At 45.3% G+C, this 21,211-nt stretch overlaps 1 protein-coding gene across 1 annotated transcript in view; it reads right to left on the reverse strand.

Annotated features, from left to right (window-relative positions):
* The window catches only part of p2rx2 (purinergic receptor P2X, ligand-gated ion channel, 2), a 94,294-nt gene extending 89,689 nt beyond the window's left edge, over positions 1–4,605 (reverse strand). The window contains exon 1 of the mRNA XM_073065757.1: positions 4,479–4,605. Coding sequence (XP_072921858.1) covers positions 4,479–4,555 — 77 coding nt within the window. The 5' untranslated portion in view covers positions 4,556–4,605. The remainder of the gene's footprint in view (positions 1–4,478) is intronic.
* Positions 4,606–21,211: the final 16,606 nt, after the last annotated feature.

Consider the following 21,211-nt stretch of genomic DNA (forward strand, 5'->3'; position numbering starts at 1 on the left):
AGTGCTGGCAAATGAGATTGGTGTAGATGGGAAGGGCCAGCATGGTCCCAATGGGCCAAAGGGCCTGTTTATGACCACTATTATATTTACCACCATTTAATGAGTTTGAATGGACAGACTTCTTGGAACTGTACAGATCATTAATATTCCAGATTCATACCTCTGTTCAAAATCCCCTTGGAACTTTCTACCTTGTGGAAAAATGTAAAGAGCGAGTGGGGTACAACATCACAATCAGCATTTGGTGCAACAGGTATAATTCCGCTACAACACGGCCCTTACTGGTAGCTAAGGAAGCATCAGCAGAGTAGGGTTTCGGAGTTGCAACTGGTGACCCTACCTTCCGGAGCAATTTGGTGAACGGAGATGGCCATATTTCATGTAATTTCTCAGTAACAGATTGTATTTCAGTTGTATTCTGGGAAGCACACTTCCCAGAATAGTCCCAGCCACTGTGGTGCTTTCTGGAAGCTGCCCAGTTCCTTCTACGTCTACTAGGTTGGGAATTTCTGAGGAAGGAAAGCACTTAGCCTGCTCCTACGGTAAGCAGACCTCGCTAATCTGCATAATTGAATTCCTGTAAAATAACACAAGTTTTCCCATCTGTATGCCCAGCACATTTTGCTGCATAATCTTAAACTGAGTTTAATTCGATCTTGCGTGAGACCTCACAGATAAGAATCCCTTCAGAAGAAATGTTGATATGCAGTAGAACAGGGTCAGGGAGGTGATAAACTGCATTGAATTCCCAACAGAAAACGGGCTCTGATACTTCATCCACTTCTGCATCTTCTCTTGTGCTGTTAACCGCTTGCACGTACGTATGACAGTACATTGCAACACACAATAATACAAAACGTACAATACAGTATACGTATGTATTTCTAAAGTTAAATTAAATAAATAGTGCCAAAAGAAAAAAAAGTAGTGAGTAGTGGACATGGGTTCAATGTCCATTTAGAATTCTGATGTCAGAGAGCATCAACCATTCAAATTCTGAATTACCCTATCACAGATATTCCACTTTCCTATTCATTCGTCCTCCCCCCACCTGCTCTACATTCGAAAGTTGTTTTCTTCCTCTTTCCTAGTTCTGATGGGAGGTTTTCAATCTGCCTCTTCAACTCCAGTCACCTGGTGGAGTGATGTCACAGCAGCAACCTTCCACTCAGCATCAGTAAGGCCAAAGAGTTGACTGTGGACTTCATAAAGGGCAGGGCAAGGGAACACACACCAGTCCTCATCGAGGGATCAGCAGTGGAAAGGGTGAGCAGCTTCTAGTTCCTGGGTGTCAACATCTCTGAGGATCTATCCTGGACCCAACATATCGATGCAGATACAAAGAAGGCATCAAGGGCTATACTTCATTCGGAGTTTGAGGAGACTTGGTATGTTACCAAAGACACTCACATATTTCTACAGATGTACCGTGGAGAGCACTCTAACTGGCTGCATCACCGTCTGGTATGGGGGGAGGGGGGTGTGAGCACTGCACAGGATCGAAACAAGCTGCAGAAAGTTGTGAACTCAGTCAGCTCCATCACGGGCACTCGCCTCCCCAGCATCCCGGACATCTTCAAGGAGCGATGCCTCTAAAAGGCGGCATCCGTCATTAAGGACCCCCATCAGCCAGGGCATGCCCTCTTCTCATTGCTACCATCAGGGAGGAGGTAAAAGAGCCTGAAGGTGCACACTCAGTGATTCAGGAACAGTTTCTTCCCCTCTGCCACCAGATTTCTGAATGGAGATTGTAGATTGAACCCATGAACTCTACCTCACTACTTTTTCATTTGCTTCTCTTTTTGCACTACTTATTAAATTTAACTATATTTATATTCTTCTTACTGTAATTTACTATGTATTGCAAAGCCCAGCATAACAACAAACTTCACAACATATGCTGGCGAAAACTAATTTTTTAAGGGTAGTGGTGGGGATGTAAGGTGCTCCTCCCCTCTGCTAGCCAGCTCAGCCACACCCACCCCACCCCGCAAAATCAAGGTCAGGTGAAACCATTGATGCCAGGCAGACAACCTCTGAGAGTATTGATAACAGAACATAGAAATCTACAGCACATTACAGGCCCTTCGGCCCACAATGTTGTACCAACCATGTAACCTACTCCAGAAACTAGAATTTCCCTACCACATAGCCCTCTATTTCTCTAAGCTCCATGTACCTATCTAAGAGTCTCTTAAAAGACCCTATCGTATCTGCCCCCCCCCACCACCATCGCTGGCAGTGCATTCCATGCACCCACCACTCTCTGTGAGAAAAACTTACCCCTGACTTCCCCTCTATAAAAACTTCCAAGCACCTAAAAATTACGGCCCCTTGTGTTAGTAATTTCAGCCCTGGGAAAAAGCCTCTGGCTGTCCATATGATCAATGCCTCTCATCATCTTACACACCTCTATCAGGTCACCTCTCGTCCTCTGTCACTCCAAGGAGAAAAGGCCAAGTTCACTCAACCTATTCTTGTAAGGCATGCTCCCCAATCCAGGCAACATCCTTGTAAATCTCCTCTGCACCCTTTCTATGGTTTCCACGTCCTTCCTGTAGTGAGGCGACCAGAACTGAGCACAGTACTCCAAGTGGGGTCTGACCAGGGTCCTATATAGCTGCAACATTACCTCTCGGCTCTTAAACTCAGTCCCATGATTGATGAATGCCAACATACCATACCATACACTGTCAACCTGTGCAGCAACTTTGAATGCCCTGTGGACTCGGACCCTAAGATCCCTCTGATCCTCCACATTGCCAAGAATCTTACCATTAATACTATATTCTGTCTTCAAATTTGACTTATCAAGATGCACCACTTCCCACTTATCTGGTTTGAAATCCATCTGCCACTTCTCAGACCAATTCTGCATCCTATCAATGCCCCGCTGTAACCTCTGACACCACAACCCTCCAGACTATCTACAACACGTCCTACCTTTGTGTCGTCAGCAAACTCACTAACCCATCCTTCTACTCCTTCATCCAGGTTGTTTATAAAAATCAAAAAGAGGAGAGGTCCCAGAACAGATCCCTGAGGCACACCACTGGTCACCAACCTCCATGCAGAATGCGAACCATCTACAACCAGCCTTTGCCTTCTGTGGACAAGCCAGTTCTGGATCCACAAAGCAATGTCTTTACTTTCTGAATGAGCCTTGCATGGGCAACTTTGTCAAAAGTCTTACTACATCCACTGTTCTACCTTCATCAATGTATTTTGTTGTACAGTGGCTAGGGTCACCCATCTTGTAAAGACACTGCCCAGAAGAAGCCGAAGGCAAACCACTTTTATAGAAACTTTTTGCAAGATCAATCATGGTCATGAGACCATGATCGCATACGTAATACGAGACGGCATATAATGATGACGATGATTCTTCAGTAGCATAATAATTCTTCAAAATCTTACTAAATTCTCAGTAATTGCATCTAAAATCTTTTTAGATCAAAAACACATCATGTTCCAATCTTTACAATTTTGATTAAACAAAGTACGTTCATAAAAGAGAGTAAAACAGTCTTAGACTAATGAACAGCGTGTTTGGAGGCAGTATTTATTTAATTATTTGTTTGTTTGTTTACAGCAGGAGCAGATTGGTAGAGGAGCTCAGTTTTGTGGATATTGTGAAGTACGATTCTCTCGTGAATGATTTGACAGTGTCCAGAAGTAACATGCACACAGGTGTTATCTGCACAGAGCAGCTAGATGTTCCGGTGCTCTCTCAGGCCAACATCCCCATCATTATGTTCATGACTCTCTGTGGACAATGTACCTCACACGCCCAATGTCCAGCTCTGAGCAAGCAGTTATGGAGAGCACAGAGAAATAATTCAAAGATGTTCTCAAAGCTCTCTTGAAAAGACATATTATCCACAGTGAACTGTGAGAATGGAGAAAGATCATTCTAAACATGAGAAAGTCTGCAGACGCTGGAAATCCAAAGCAAGACACACACAAAATGCTGGAGGAACTCAGCAGGTCAGGCAGCATTTATGAAAATGAAAATGAATAAACGGTCGACGCCCTTCTTCAGGACTGGAAAGGGCGTGTGGCATTTATTCTTCCAGAATAAAATGGTGGGGGAGAGGGGAAGGAGGATAGTTAGAAGGTGATAGGTGAAGCCGGAGGGGGGGGGGTAGGAAAGGTAAAGGGCTGGGGAGAAAGGAATCTGATAGGAGAGGAGAGTGGACCATGGGAGAAAGGGAAGGAGGTGGGGATTCAGGGGAAGTGAGAGGCAGGTGAGAAGAGGGTGAGAGGCTGGAGTGATAATAGAAGAAGAGGGGAGGGGGAGCTGAAAACTTTATTGGGAGGTGGGAGAAACCCTGGATAAACAGCAGAAGGCTGTGACATCTCTCATAGTACCCAACCATCACACACACTTCCCGCCCTTCCTGTGGTAGAAACAAGGTCCCACATTAGCCTCATCAGCCACCTCAAAGCCGGCAGCACCGGGTGGGAATAAGTCCTACCTGATTGTCGGAGAGTGCTGAGGAACTGAATGGACACCGAGAGAGAAACGAGGAGATGGGCTCCCGTGTGCTTTCATTGGGAATGGAATACAGCAGGAAACTGATGGGGAATGGTGGATGGTGGAGCTCTCAAATCCACAGCTACCCTGTTCAATTTCAGCCTAGAATTCCGTTTGCTCCTGCGGCAGGCCCCGTCAATTTCAGAACAGAGAGACCTACACTGGCATCTCCAGAAAATGCCCTGCTGAACTTTGTCTCTGAGCCGTAAAGGCGTCTGGTGGATGGGGTGGGTGTTTGGAAGAGGATTCTAATCAGGGAAGGAAGTATTTACACCCTCCCCCTCCCACACCATCATGACAACCAGCACAATTTAAACAGATAGTTAATTATTTGCAGATTCTTGGAATCTAAGTTGGAGTTTAAATTTGGCTGTGGAGCAAAGTTATTTCCTGGCATCTTCAGACATCACGCTCTTTGCGGGGGAGTTAAGTACCATGCTTTGCAAGCCAGTCAGTCTGTTTCTCACTAGTCTGCTGCCTACGATTCCGTGTCACCTTCCTCTGCGAGAGGGCAAAACGTTAGTGACTTTGTTGCAACGTGACGTACTCACTGCTGAACCACAAACAAGGGACAACGTGCAGGTGCTGGAAATCTCACAGCCGAGTGGCTGCCAGCAAGGGGAAGCCGCTGAGACGTGGCTGTGTCAGGGTCACTAGTGAACTCGAGTGCAGGAACCCGGAGACATCGGCAATTTAAACAAAACCGAAGATTTATTACTTAAATCAACCAGAAAAACTAACAAGGACTCGAGCAAGCTAGACAGAATCTTGATGAACTGAAATCAGTCACGATACACAGAAGAGCTCGGTCAGCGTTTCACCAGACAAGGATCCACAATGACCGAGTGAAGAGGGGTCAGTAAGACCCTCTGAAATACAACCTGAATGCAGGACCCATCCAACAGTCCAGACGAAGCAATAACCCCGAAAGACAAAGACATTGCACATACCATGCTAATTCAGTTACCCCAAATTGAATAAAAGTGGTAAGTACAAAGAGAGCTCAACAATCCCCATGATCCCAAATGAGACGCCTACAGCACAGAGCTAGTCCAAAGACAGGCCATTAGGTGTAAAAGGTAGAGGATCCAAGGGACACTGCATACTTGAGAAAATGCAATCCACATACTAAGTGGGGAAAAAAACTCTTTTTAAAAAACAGCCCCTGGTTGTGACAAATCATTATGTGTTGGGATAATTTTACATACGTGAGTGCACAAAGGGGCACTGAAAGTAATTTCAGAATCAGGCTACATAGACAAGAGGGGTGTGAGGTAGGTGGCACATGAGTGCACGGGAGAGGAGGAGAAGAGAAACCATGGGAGAGACGCAAGACCTGCTGTTGAAATTGATCCCGACCCTCACAGCTGGATTCGAGTCCTGGTTTTGCAGAAATCCCCCCTTACCCCCTTCTCCACCTTTCTGTGAATGGAGGATACCCGCCCCTCCTCTTCCAACTACATCTCCAGAGCAGGAGTCGAGAAACCGAGGTTGTTGTCTGGCGCTATTTACCTTTGGTTGAAATCTGTAAAACATTTTCCTGTGCCGGTTGCAGCCCTAAGCACCTTGTCTTTACAAACGTCAAAGGTTCATTTATTATCAAAGTATACCACTCTGAAATTCTTCTTCTCCAGGTAGCCACGAAACCAAGAAAGAAAAGAACAATAGTATCAACATTAACCCCCAAGTCCCTCCTCCCCACACAAAAAAATTAACGAAAAACAGAACAGGACCATCGACCCCCCAAGTCCCCCTCCCGTGCACAAAAGTAAACAAGAAAGAAAGATGGGGCAAAAAACAGAGAATATAAATAACTATACGATGGATAAAAAGTCTACATCCATAACCAAAATGCAAAAGACCTGGGTAACGTTCTCCGGGCACAGTAGCAGGCTCTCCCCTCTCTGGCAGCAGAGCGACTCACCACCGATCATAAGGCAGGCAGGCGGCCCTCACCCTCTGCATTTGCCTCGATGTTTCAATCTCCATCAACATTTTAATTGGCAAACAACAGCGAGAAAGAGTCAAACATGGGCTTACGCCCAGCACGTAGTCTCCTCACCACGAGACCTACGCTCACTGACTCAACCTCCTGGAAGCTTCTCGGAGACTGCAGAGCACTGGAACAGCCAAACGATCTCCAAACTGCAAATCACAGGCTCTAACAGATCCAGAAGCACACTCAAGACAAAAAAGCCAGTTGTGAAATGAATGGTGTTGTGGTCTATCCAGAAGATGTCGACTGTGGGAGCGTTGTACGCAGGCGCCAGCTTAACCGGAAAAACTTCTCACCTTCAAACTTCAGGCGTGGATTCAGTTATTCCTGGCTTGCTCACACTGGTGGTATTTATTGAAGGTGTTGAGGAGCATGTAGCAGCATTAAAGCCATTGGCAGAAGCAAGTCATTGCAATATAGCATGGTACAGCAATACAGGTTCAATTCCGTCGCTGGCTGTTCTCCCCGTGACCATGTGGGCCTTCTCCAGGTGTCCTGCTTTGCTCCCACATTCCAAAGGCGTGCGGGATAGCGGGTTAATTGGTCACATGCACGTAACTGGGTGATGCAGTGTGACTACGTTGTACCGGAAGGGCCTGCTACTGCACTGTATCTCTATATAAGAACAAAAATATGGTCAAGAGAAGACTGAACATGTACTTTACGTGTGATTTCCATCAACTTGGACGGGTGCTTGTTCCCTCTCTTTGCTCATTTCTTGCAACAATCTCACTTTAGGGATTCACTTTACACTGAAAAATATGGATGGCGGCATTAACTCAGGCTATGATCTTAACAAGAATCTGGTCGATGTTGTTTTTATTACTGCATAGCAATGACCACACCTCAGTCAAGGTATCACTTTTACTTACAAAGGAGAAGCAAGTCTTTTTATTTTCCTGATGAAGGCCTCTCGGCCTGTACTAAGCACAGAACCTGGACATATAAAAAGGAAGTGCTCTGAACGGATAGGCTTTAAGCAATCTTGGTCCAGTGAATCTCCAAGTAATAGCTGGCAAACTAGCGTTGGAATCATTTGTTATTGTTTATGTTTTTGGTAAAATATTAGTTGAATTAATGCAAGACTAAAATTGTGGTTTACTAACATTTTTTTAAACTTGCACATTTTCACAATACATTATGTGGGGTTCTATCTCTACCTGCTGGTGGCAAAGTGGTATAGCAGTTACATAACGGTTTACCACATTTTTCATTTTTCAATAGCTAGGTGTTAAGTGCCGTGATATTGATTAGGTCATTTTAATCTCAAAAATGTGGTTTTATCTTGAGTATAAAAGTACCAGCTTTTGCAAAAGCTCCATCTGTGTGTCATCTTGTCTTGTATCTCTCCCTTGTCTCTGTCTCTGCCTTTAGTTTACATGCTCTGTATCTGTTCCTTTGTTTAAACTTTAAAGTGAACAATCATGAAGCAACAAAGTTTTCATTCAGTCTTGGACTTTTAAAAGAACCCCAGGATCATAAAATCACTGAGACCCTTCACTAGTAAGAGTAGCAATTACTAGTTCAATTTCATCTTCTCCTTATAGCAGCTATTGCAGAGTGACTTATCTGACATTGCATGGAGATTTAACAATCTTCCGATCTTTAGCAGAAACACCATTTTCTCCCCAGTGGTCAAGATGCTGTTTGGTTAAAGGAGTTCGTGTTCGGAGCAGCCCGTAGCACTCGGAAAGAAGCTGAATGCTTGGTGGCAGGCAGCTGTCGTGAAATGTTCTTGCTTGGGTATAAATGATATTTACTGGTGCAATATCACCAGTATTCTTACTGGTGCAAGTAAGAATTAAATATGTTTCTATTGCTATAGCTGGAAAGCATGAGAACACTGACAAAACTTCACTGAAAACCCGGCAACATCTATTCTGGGAACTCTCTGAAGACTTCCATGAAACAGGTAGGTTCTTCACAACTTTCTTTTTGGCCACCTTGAAAGGGTCACCAAGAGACTGAAGAACATGGTCAAGGACATCTTGCTGGCGTTCCTCTCCCATCTGGATGAGAACGTGAGACCCAGTTGTGTTGTAGCAGCCACTGAGCAAGGCAGCCGGGAGAGCGGAGTGATGTCACTCTCCTCCGCCTGGGACATAGGACGTCCCTCCTGAAGCAGGAGCTTTGCATAACCTGTGCCCTCCAATGCCAAGTCACTGCCAGTGTGGCAGCTGGGGTCCTCAGTCGATCGGGTAACCGGGCGCTCACTTTTCCTACCATGTGCAAATTGTATCCGCCAACTGAAACCAAAATTGTGTTCTAACTGCAGACATTTAATTCGAATGCAGAATAGTACAGGATCTTTGACCTATGGTGTTCTATCAAAATAATTAAACTAACGACCCATAATTACATCCATCTCTTCTGCCTAAACACGATCCATATCCCTCTGTTCTCTGATTGTCTCAGAGTCTCTCTCCACCACTACCACTACCCCTGGCTGTCCATTCCAGACATCCAGCACTCCCTGCGTAAAAACAAAACTTGCTTCACACATCTCCTTTGAACTTCCTGGTCTCTCACCTTGAATGCACGCCCTCGAGCATTGGGCACTTTCACCCCGGAGAAATAGCTACCAGCTTTCTACTCTATCTATGACTCTCAGAATTTAATAAACCTCCGACAGCACTACACTGCTCCCAAGAAGTCAAGCCGGGTGTGTCCAGCCTCTCGATATATCCTGGCTGTATCCCGGTAAACCTCCTCCGCGCCCTCTCCAAAGCCTCCACCTCCTTCCAAGGTTCAGTGGCCACCGACAGGCTAAGATAACACCCCCACCCCCTGTCAGCAGGTAGTTCAGTTTCTATAGAGTGGGTAACTTGCTGGTATCTGATCACAGAGTTAAGATTATATATAGAGTAGTGGTTTTGATTTACAGGCTGGAATCTAATTGAAATTTTCAAAAGCTTTTAAACCACGTTAATGGATGGCAGAGGGAGCTGTAGTCTAATGAGAGGTATTGGGTGCTGATTTATACTGATCATTTCCCCACTGGTTACATCTCTTAGGCACAGGTTCCACTTTGACCCAGTCTTTGTTTAAATTCACAGTGTTATAAATGTTTTTGTTAAATATATCATACAGGACAGGCTTTGTCCCCAGCGTGAAATCAAACCAGTTTGCAGTTTGCTGGTGGTCACAGCAGAACTCGGTCAGTTCCCTGATAATGTCAGCTTCAATGCACTCGGCCAAGTCCTTCAACTTGAAAAAGGCCCCTCGCTTATTCTTCAATAGTTTGAGCTTCAGAACACTCTTGAAGATCAGCTTCCGCGGATTTCCTTTCTGGATTTTAGCCTGCAGCCGCTGCGGGCAGATGCTGTGACCGACCTTATAGAAGGACGTCTTTGCCTCCCCGATGATGTACATGTAAATGGTGGCACCATTCTGTTCCAGGAACTCGTTCTCATTCAGGTCGAGGGAGGAGGCGGAGGCTTCATGGATTAGGTGGTTTTCCCCTTCGCTGAAGTCAAACTCATCAAAGTCACTGAAGTTGTCACTTGCGTTGTTACCCATGGCCTGTACAATTTACCTCTGCGCAGCCTTGTATCTGACTTCAGTCAGCACCTGAATCTAGTGAGAAAATAAACATGAATTAGGTCCTCTTAATCTGTGGTCATTTATCCTTCCGATCAGTTACCCCCTCTAATCCCCTTTGTACTCTCTCTCTCCCCCCTATTCTCCCACGTCTAAACAAACCTTGTTCAAATATGAACAGTCTCACTCAAGTGCTATGATTCAATTGGCTTTAGTAATCTGTGTGGTGGAATACTTCAAATTCAAATTACACTTTGCATGAATTGAATCCATGTTGAGCCGAATTAGGCCATTTGGCCCATTGAGTCTGTGCCACCATTTCATCATGGCTGATTCAATTCCCCCTCGGCCCCAATTTCCCCATGTCCCTTCATGCCCTGTCTAATCAAGGATCTATCAAACTCTTCCTTTAAATGTACCCAATGACTTGACCTCTACAACCGCCTGTAGAACCCTCTCAGCTTCAGATGATTTTAAGTAACACACACAAAATGCTGGAGGAACTCAGCAGGCCAGGCAGCATCTATGGAAAAGAGTAAACAGTTGATGTTTTGGGCCAAGACCCTTTATCAGGACATCAGATGATTTTAAGTGCCCATGTTGATATTACTCATTCATCTTGCTCTACTTACCCCTGCCAGTCTGTGACAATTTCCAGTAATAGCCTGGAATAACCCTGCCTAATCTATTTCCAGTTTTTCCAGCCTTGAACTCCAGGCCGGGTCTTCACATGCTGCGATTGCGACTCCCGTCTCCCCTTCCCCCTCCACCACTCTGCAATCCCCTCTCCCTCAGATCCCACCGTCAGCTCCTGGGCCCTCAGAGGCTCCATCTTCCTCTCGCCCCAACCCTTCCCTCTCCACTGACACTACCAGCCTCCCTCCCCCCTCTGTTCCCATCTCTCATCCGTGCCGGGTCTTTACCATCCACTCCGACCTTCAACTCTCTGAGGCAGAGCGCTCTGTCCTCAGTAAGGGCCTCAGCTTTGTCCCCCTTCGCCCACACCTCAGCGAGTTCTGCATACGCCATGACACTGAACTCTTCTTCCACCGGCTCCGTCTCCGAGCTTACTTCTTTGACAAGGACTCTCCTACACCCACCAATAACCCCCTCTCCCGTGTTCAACCCTCCTCCTCTTCATGGACACCCTGCTCTGGTCTTCTGCCTGCTCTGGATCTCTTTATTGCTAATTGCCGACGGGACATCAACCGTCTCGACTTCACCACACCCTGTTCCAATTCCAACCTCACTCCTTCCGATCGCTCTGCTCTCCGCTCCCTCCGCACCAACCCCAACCTCACTATAAAACCCGCTGATAAGGGGGGAGCTGTTGTTGTTTAGCGTACTGACCTCTACCTGGCCGAGGCACAGCGACAACTCTCTGATACCTCCTCTTATTTACCCCTTGATCATGACCCACTAAGGAGCACCAGGCCATTGTCTCCTATACCATCACCAACCTTATCAGCTCTGGGGATCTCCCATCCACTGCCACCAACCTCATAGTTCCCACACCCCGCACTTCCCGTTTCTACCTCCTACCCAAGATCCACAAACCTGCCTGTCCAGGTAGACCCATTGTCTCAGCTTGCTCCTGCCCCACTGAACTCATTTCTGCATACCTTGACACTGTCTTATCCCCACTTGTTCAATCTCTTCCCACCTATGTTCGTGACACTTCTCATGCTTTGAATTTTTTCAATGATTTTAAGTTCCCTGACCCCCACCGCCTTATTTTCACCATGGACATCCAGTCCCTATATACCTCCATCCCCCACCGAGATGGTCTCAAAGCTCTTCGCTTCTTTTTGGATTCCAGACCTAACCAATTCCCCTCTACCACCACTCTCCTCTGTCTAGCGGAATTAGTTCTTACTCTCAATAATTTCTCCTTTGGCTCCTCCCACTTCCTCCAAACCAAGGGTGTAGCCATGGGCACCCGTATGGGTCCCAGTTACGCCTGCCTTTTTGTTGGCTTTGTGGAACAGTCCATGTTCCAAGTCTATATGAGTATCCGTCCTCTTCTTTTCCTTCGCTACATCGACGACTGCATTGGCGCTGCCTCCTGCACGCATGCTGAGCTCGTTGACTTCATTAACTTTGCCTCCAACTTTCACCCTGCCCTCAAATTTATCTGGTCCATTTCTGACACCTCCCTCCCCTTTCTTGATCTTTCTGTCTCCATCTCTGGAGACGGCCTATCTACTGATATCTACTATAAGCCTACAGACTCTCACAGCTACCTGGACTATTCCTCTTCCCACCCGGTCTCTTGCAAAAATGCTATCCCCTTCTCACAATTCCTCCATCTCCGCCGCATCTGCTCTCAGGATGAGGCTTTTCATTCCAGGATGAAGGAGATGTCTTCCCTTTTTAAACAAAGGGGCTTCCCTTCGTCCACCATCAACTCTGCTCTCAAACGCATCTCTCCCATTTCCCGCACATCTGCCCTCACCCCATCCACCCGCCACCCCACTCGGGATAGGGTTCCCCTTGTCCTCACCTACCACCCCACCAGCCTCCAGGTCCAACGTGTAATTCTCCGTAACTTCCGCCACCTCCAACGGGATCCCACTACCAAGCACATCCTTCCCTCCCCCCCCCCTTTCTGCTTTTTGCAGGGATCGCTCCCTACGTGACTCCCTTGTCCACTCATCCCCCCCATGCCTTCCCACCGATCTCCCTCCTGGCACTTATCCTTGTAAACGGAACAATACCTACACCTGCCCTTACACTCCCTCCCTCATCACCATTCAGGGCCCCAGACAGTCCTTCCAGGTGAGGCGACACTTCACCTGTGAGTCGGCTGGTGTGATATACTGCATCCGGTGCTCCTGGTGTGGCCTTTTATATATTGGTGAGACCCGACACAGACTGGGAGACCGTTTCGCTGAACACCTACGCTCGGTCCGCCAGAAAAAGCAGGATCTCCCAGTGGCCACACATTTTAATTCCACGTCCCATTCCCATTCTGATATGTCTATCCATGGCCTCCTCTACTGTCGAAATGAATTCAAACTCAGGTTGGAGGAACAACACCTTATATACCGGCTGGGTAGCCTCCAACCTGACGGCATGAACATTGACTTCTCTAACTTCTGTTAATGCCCGTCCTCCCCTTCTTACCCCACCCCTGACATATTTAGTTGTTTGCCTGTTCTCCATCTCCCTCCGGTGCTCCCCTCCCCCCTTTCTTTCTCCTGAGGCCTCTCGTCCCATGATCCTTTCCCTTCTCCAGCTTTGTATCACTTTTGCCAATCACCTTTCCAGCTCTTAGCTTCATCCCACCCCCTCCGGTCTTCTCCTATCATTTCATATTTCCTCCTCCCCCCACTACTTTCAAATCTCTTACTATCTTTCCTTTCGGTTAGTCCTGACGAAGGGACTCGGCCCGAAATATTGACAGTGCTTCTCCCTATAGATGCTGCCTGGACTGCTGTGTTCCACCAGCATTTTGTGTGTGTTGTTTGAATTTCCAGCATCTGCAGATTTCCTCATGTTTCCGGTTTTTCTTTCTGTTTTGTTTCTGAATTTCAAGATTTGAGGTTTTATTGTTTATTGGCATTTTACAAAGCTCAAAGTCCATTTGCTCTTGAAGTATGTAAACTGTATACAACCCTGAGATCCGTCTCCTTACGGGGAGCCACAAAACAAATAAATCCAGTTGAACCCGCTTAAAAACGAAAACCATCCATCACCCAATGTGCAGGGGTAAAAAACAAATCGCGCAGACATTAAAATTAAGCAAATAGCATTCAGAACTGAAGCTCAAGAAAGTGAATCGACAGACACGAGGCCAGCAGCCAATCCAGTTAGCTGCAGGCCACAGCCTCAGTTCAGTGCAGCGGCGAGCAGAACTACCTGACCCTTGCCCCCTGACCTTTTCAATCTGGCCTGGAGCTTGAAAAACACGACCTATTCACCATCAAGTAAGCTATCGGGATGCAATTCATTGTGTGACGTTGCTCCTTCTCAGATGAGGCGCTGTGTGTTTTGGACTGTAACTTAACCTCAACACAATTGCCTGACTCCTGCTCCTCATTACTCCCACCTCGGAGGTACTTCTAATACAAGCCCATTTGTTTCTCTACCATTGGCTGGTAAATTGTTAAAATATTTTTTATTTTATTTAGAGATACAGCGTGGAGCAGGCCCTTCCGGCCCAGTGACCCACACTAGACTAATCACAGGACCGGTACGTCTCTGGACTGTACGAGGAAATTGGAGCCTCTGGAGGAGACCCGCGCAGTCCCGGGGAGAATGTACAAACTCCTAACCAGTGTGCTGGAATTGAACTCAGAGCTCTGGAATGCCCCAAGTGTCCCACTAACTGGTGCGCTATTGTGGCGCCTAATTACAAGCAATTTGGTTATTGATATGACTGCCACGATCCCCGTGATGTTCAAAGTTAAAAGTAAATTTATTAATGAAACACCCTGGTTTCCTTGGCCGTGTAAGTCTAGAGAAGACAACCTTCAGCCCTGCCAAATCATGAGATTGAGACGCGTTTGATCCCACCCCAAACCCCGGTTTGTGTGGATGCTGTGTTACAAATTAATGTCACAAAATAACAGACAGTACACTGCATACGATTACAGGAATTATATTTATGAATCTTAACTAAAGGGTTAGTAAAGAATAACAAAACGTAAAGGGCCCATTCTAATTAAACAGTCAAATGTGCACAAGTTGGAGCTCAGCTCATCTGTCACTCACGCGCTGGTCAACGTGGAAACTCACACCACCTTCCGAACGTTGCTCGCAATCCATCGCGAACAAACAGGTCTCCCACCGATCGTATGCTACGACCGGTTCTCCCCAGCGTCTTCTGTCTTCCATCTCCTCCCGAACAAAAGCTCCAAGCCCAGCCTTAGTGCCCCTCATCAGAAAAACCTCCCGTTAATCCAACCATCCTAATCGAATGGGGCACATTTCTCCTCATCTCCGATCTCAACAGTAACCCAAACAAGCATGAAAACAGAACAGACTGCTCTCACAGAACTGCCAAAGTGAAATACATACAGCATAACAGTGAAAATATGAAGCAGGGCATAACATTAGCAAAGTGTGTGTATGTTCACCAACTACCACCTTGAGATTCACTTACTTGCAGGAATTTACAGGAAAATAAAGAAGCACGATGGAATTTATGAAAAACTGTATCTGACAGATACTGGCAAAAAAAAGGACAAATCATACAAGTAATATTTTTTTAAAGTAAAATAAATAATACTGAGTTGCAGAGTCCTTGAAAGTGAGTCTGTGGGCTGTGGAGTCAGTTCAGCATTGAAATGAGTGAAGTTATCCTCACTGGTTCAGGAGCCTGATGTGGGGCCAGTGTCAGAGGTGAACCTATCAAACAGGATGTAAGCTGGAAGGGAAATACTGAAGTATGTGTTGATTTAAAGTACAGTCTTTTCTTCTCAAAAAACTACTACGTAAATAACAAGGTGACTGCAGTGTGACCATCATTGCCCCTGATGGGCATTCATGGGTGGCAACAAGATTCAAACTGACGATGGCATAAAATAAGTTATTTTCCTTTGCAAATAGCCAACACAGCGGGATTGAGTTCATATCCAATCATGTTGCTCTAATGATGGATATCAAATATTTGTATTTGAGATGTACAGGAAGTGAGTGGTACAGTGAAAAGGAAGTTTGTGTTAGATGGATGTGATTTGGGGATTATAAGTAAACAGAGCTGAGGGAAAGGAGGCTCCAGTACAACTAGCACTTAAATTGCAAGCAACACCAACAGGATTGATTATTTGTAGAGAGAAAAAGAAAGAGAGAGAGTGAGAGGAGAGAGAGAGAAAGAGAAAGAAAGAAAGAGAGGCCCACTGCTGTACTTAAGGGGTAAAAGATAAACAGCATACAGAAGTCATATTAGAATGCAATAGTTTGCTACATTTTAAGGTTGAGAGAGTACAGAGAAAATTTACAGGGGTGTTGCGGGGACTGGAGGACCCGAGTTATAGGGAAAGATTGAATAGATTAGGACTTTATTCCTTAGAACATAGAAGGTTTGAGAGAAGATTTGATAGAGGTATTGATGCACCATCAATAACTCACGCTGAGACTTAGGAAGTGAGATATTGGCTTTTATTGACTGAAGAACAACACTACATCCTGGGAAAATGAGGGAGAGCAGCAGACCACAGTCGCCTTTATACAGGGGTCTGTGGGAGGAGCCACAGGAGCAGTCAGCAGGGTCTGTGGGAGGAGCCACAGGAGCAGTCAGACAGGTATATCTAGTTCACCACAGGTATACAAAAATTACGTGGGGTATTTATAGGGTAAATGCAAGCAGACTTTTTCCACTGAGGTTGGGTGGGACTACAACCAGAGGTCATGGGTTAAGGGTAAAAGGTGAAAAGTTTAAGGGGAACATGAGGGGACACTTCTTCACTCAGAAGGTCATGAGAGCGTGGAACGAGCTGCCAGCACATTGTGCACATGAGCTCGATTTCAAGAGAAGTTTGGATAGGTACATGGATGGTAGGGGTATGGAGGGCAATGGTCTTGGTGCAGGTCGATGGGAGTAGGCAGCTTGAATGGTTTGGCATGGACTAGATGGGCCAAAGGGCCTGTCTCTGTGCGGTACTTTTCTGTGACTCTATATCATATCTTCAGTGTAAAACATACCCTCATTGCAGGTATTATCATTTATAGTGCTTGTGTTTGTAATATTTTATTTCATTTATGGCATTTGTCCAGGTTGTTTAAAATTGTTTCGAGGAGCTCGGAGTTATTCTGCTCTGTAAGCTTTATCTGACTTTCCCCACCTGGACAGGTTCGAACTGAGCTCGGAACTTAGAAAAGCTGCCTATACTGCTGGTCTCCTTCCTTCAGAAAGCACACGCATGATAAATTCCCGTTAGTGGCACTTCCAGCGGGACTGGGAAAGAAAGGCTGAACAGAGCAGTTGTCACAAAGACTTCTGCAAACCCAAACAGAAAATCAACAGAAAATATTATCTCCATCTCTCCAACACTGTAAAAAGCAAAGTGTTTTTTTTATACCAAATTTTCTGCTTGATATTACTGATATACTCATCCAAAACTGACAGACCCTACTCATAAGTTCAATGTAAATTTATTATCAAAGTACATTTATGTCACCATATCCCTGAGAATCATTTTCTTGCCATTCCCATTCCATTCATGGATTATGGGATGATCATGATATTACTATCTCCTCTGGGAACAGCCCCTTGATCTTCTCAAGTTTCATCTCTAAAAAGGAAATGGCTTGTTTTGCCTCCCAACTATTCCCATCCTTAAAACTACACCGTGAAGGAGACCGAGTCTCTGTTTTCGATCTGCAGAAGCTCCCAGAGGCCTGCTTCCTCGCCGTGTTTATCTCTGCAAGATGCCCTGCGGACGAGTGGCATCACATGAGAGGATCCTGCAGGGACCCGAGGTTTTTGGACCCCGTTCTATTTCTGTATCTCACCTGCTCCAACTTCTGCTCATGTTAAAGCTCACACTTCAGGTAAACTGCAGATGTCTTACAGAGCTCTCCATGATTTACAGTTACAAGATGGAACATAGAACAGTACAGCACAGGAACAGGCCATTCAGCCCACATTGTTGTGCCGATCCAGCTAAAAAGCAAATCAAAAACACCCAAACACTACTCCCTCCTACCTACACAATGTCCATATCCCTCAGCCTCGTTACGTCCATGTGCCAATCCAAACGTCTCTTAAAAGCCTCTAATGTATTTGCCTCTACAACCATAACAGGCATCCACGATTCTCTGAGTAAAAAAAACTTGCCCCTCACATCCCCCTTGAACCTGCCCCCCTCTCACCTTCAATGCACACCCTCTGGTATTGGGCATTTCAACCCTGGGAAACAGATGCTCCCTGTCTACTATATTAACGATGAACATATTTGAAATACTATGCAGAAATTAAATTTAGCACCCCGGTATGGAGCAGAATTAAAAATGACCAAGTAATCCTCACTGATTCTCATTCAAAAATGTGTTCAAGACGGGTAGGGCCACCTGCCAACATTTTTCACTCAAACCTGTTTTGCTGCTCTGGTGAGTATGAACTGCTCATCTGTCAACAAGAGCAATAATGGAAAAGGGAAAAACAAAACTGGAAGGGCTGTTTGGGTCAGAAACAGGAAGAAAAGCTGCCAACGAGTACCAGAATTTACGAAAACCTCTTATGTGGTGACAGTTCCCGGGGAAAATTAGGAAGGAACATAAAAATATTCTTTGGAATTGAGCTTTCAATTGACAATATAAAGAAGAAAATGTAAACTTCTTTCTGAAATTCAGAATAATTTGCTCTCCACTTTGGTTTGACGGCTCCACTTAATATCAGAGGATGTATACAGTATATAACCTGAAATTCTTACACTCCACAGACACCCATGAAACGGCAGAAGAAACCCCAAATCCCCATTTCTACAGAAATAGGAAACGTACTCACTGTGATTGCCGGTAGCAGCTCTCCAGCCGAGTGCAGGGATCTGTAAATCTTCACAGATGCACTGGTTATACAGTGAGCTAAGTGGATTCCCTGCACCCCACTCCTTCTCCTTCGGGTTTTCCCTGGTTTTCACTTATTCCTCTTTCTGATATTCACTTATTCCTCTTTTTGCCTCCACCTGTATTGCTGTCTCACTGTGTCCTTGGCAAACTCCTCCCCTCCTCTCATCTCCCTTCCTGTTGTTTCTCAGCTACTGATACCTTACAAATTCTGATTGGTTAACTTTATTATAATCCCAACAAAATCCAAAGCTGGCAGCGGATTTTTATAAAAGTCCCCTGAGTTTGTGAGGAGTTAGGCTAAACTGGGTGGCCTATTGCCGATTTTAAAGGTATTTTCTTTTGCTAATGTTCAAATAATCATTGCTCAAAATGTCCCTGCACGACACCCAGGTTAAATGCACAGGAGGATTGTGTTGCTGGGTACCCTATGTGACATTATCCGCCAGAGCGGTTGGGTGATTTGCACAGCTTGCCCCATTTCTGGTGTATTTGTCGCATTCGCGGGGAGCTGGGGGGTTTTCAGCAACAAAGGGTACTTGACAGGCAATGAGAGTGTTGTTCTACGGATTGGGTTAGCTCTGCATTTCCCCTGGGGCTTCTCTTCTGAAGAGATAAACAATGTGTGAACACCTGAGCAGCACCTGCTCCAAGCTCTGCTTGCTCAGGTAAGTGGGAAATACAGGCGCTCTGCACTAATTTAGTTGCATCTCTTTAACCTCCATTTGTGTAGGCTCATAGATCCTGTTTTCCTTTTTGAACTTCAACTACTTTCGAATTTATCTCTTCACTTCTTCGGAGTCCAGTGCAGGTCAGCAGGGCTCTACTTTGAGTCAGAATACTGAGCAAATGCCCCATCCTGGCACCCAAGAGACCAAATCTGGCTCAGCTGCTGGGAGTTAAGTGAACCATTATCCTTAGAAGATATCCAAGCCTGTACCCTTTCTATCGAAGTTGCTGGGTATCAGATAGCATTGTTTTTTTATTAAATGTTCCCTTTCCAAAAATTACTAAGGCCTAATAACGAGAATTAAGGCTAGTTATTTTAGTTGAGCCTGTTGCTCAAGATTTCCAGCTTTTGTTGTTTTAGCCCAGCACAAGGACCAGACCAATAACATGGCTCAGTTCCGTGTCGGGCAACTGAGCCACTGAAACGAGAATCAGTTACCCAAAAGCAAAATTCTGCAGATGCGTGAAATCTGAAATAAAAGCAGAAAGTGCTGGAAAGACTCAGGAGGTCAGACAGCATCTGCAGTGTGAAAAACAGATTTAATGTTAATCCAATCACAAAGAAGAGAAAATCTGCAGATGCTGGAAGTCCAAGAAACACACACAAAATGCTGGAGAAACTCAGCAGGACAGGCAACATCTATGGAAAATTCAATATGATATTTTAATCTCCACAGAATTAATGTTATATCTGTTAAAATCAGATGTCCATGCAGATGAAGTCAAAACACTCATCATTTCTGAAGATAGTCCCATTACAAAGCAGGGAGTTCTTAAGCTGCAAGAAGGTAGATAAACTCCCTGGACCTGATCAGGTATATCATATGATTTTGTAGAAAGATAGGGAAAAATATTACAGGGCTCCCAATGGAGATATTTGTATAATTGATAGTTATGGGTGAGGTGCAGGAAGACTGGAGGGTGGGTAATGTTGCACCTTCATTTGAGAAAGGTTGCAAGGAAAAACCTGGATCTACAGACCATTGAGCCCAATGTCAGTGGTGAGTAAGTTATTGAAAGGTTCTGAGAGATAGGTTCGAGTTGCATTTGGAAAGGCAATAAATGATGAGGTGTAGAGAGTGTGGCTTTGTACATGGGAAATTGAACCTCATGAATTTGAGTTTTTCTTAAGAGGATTAGTAAGGGAAGTTCAGTAGATGTTGTCTACAGGGATTTTAGCAAAATCTTTGACAAGGTATCGCATGGTAGGTTGGTCCAGAAGGTTAGAACAAATGAGAACCCGGGCAAGCTAGCCAAATGGATATATGCAGAAATAGCTTGATGGTAGGCGACAGAGGGTGGTGAAAGAAGGCTGTTTTTTAGACTGGAGGCCTGTGACCAGTGATGTGCCACAGGGATAGGTGCTGGGTCAACTGTTGTCATTTATGTTAATGATCTGGGTGGGAGTATTGCTGCCGTGGTTAATGTGGCAAATTGGTGGTGTGGTGGACAGTGCAGAAGGTTTTTTAAATTAAAACAGGATCTTGATCAATTGGGTCAGAGGGCAACAGAATGGCTGATGAAGTTTAATTTAGATTAATGCAATGCATTGCATTTTGGTAGACAAACTTGGGCAGTTAATGCAGGGTGTGTTGTAGAACAGAGGTACATAGCTGACTGTGTTGACACAGTTAGCAATGTGGTGAAGAAGGTGTTTGGCACTTCTGCATTTATTGGTCAGGATATTGAGTTCAGGAGTTGAGACGTGTTTAAGCTGAACAAGACATTGGTAAACACACACACACAAAATGCTGGAGGAACTCAGCAGGCCAGGCAGCTTCCATGGAAAAGTGTTCAGTCGACCTTTTGGGTCAAGACCCTCCAGCAGGACTGGAGAAATAAGATGGAGTCAGAGGATGGGGGAGGGGATGGAGAAACTCAGGGTGATGGGTGGAAAT

Source organism: Hemitrygon akajei, chromosome 14, assembly GCF_048418815.1.
Source record: "Hemitrygon akajei chromosome 14, sHemAka1.3, whole genome shotgun sequence".
NCBI lineage: Eukaryota > Metazoa > Chordata > Chondrichthyes > Myliobatiformes > Dasyatidae > Hemitrygon > Hemitrygon akajei.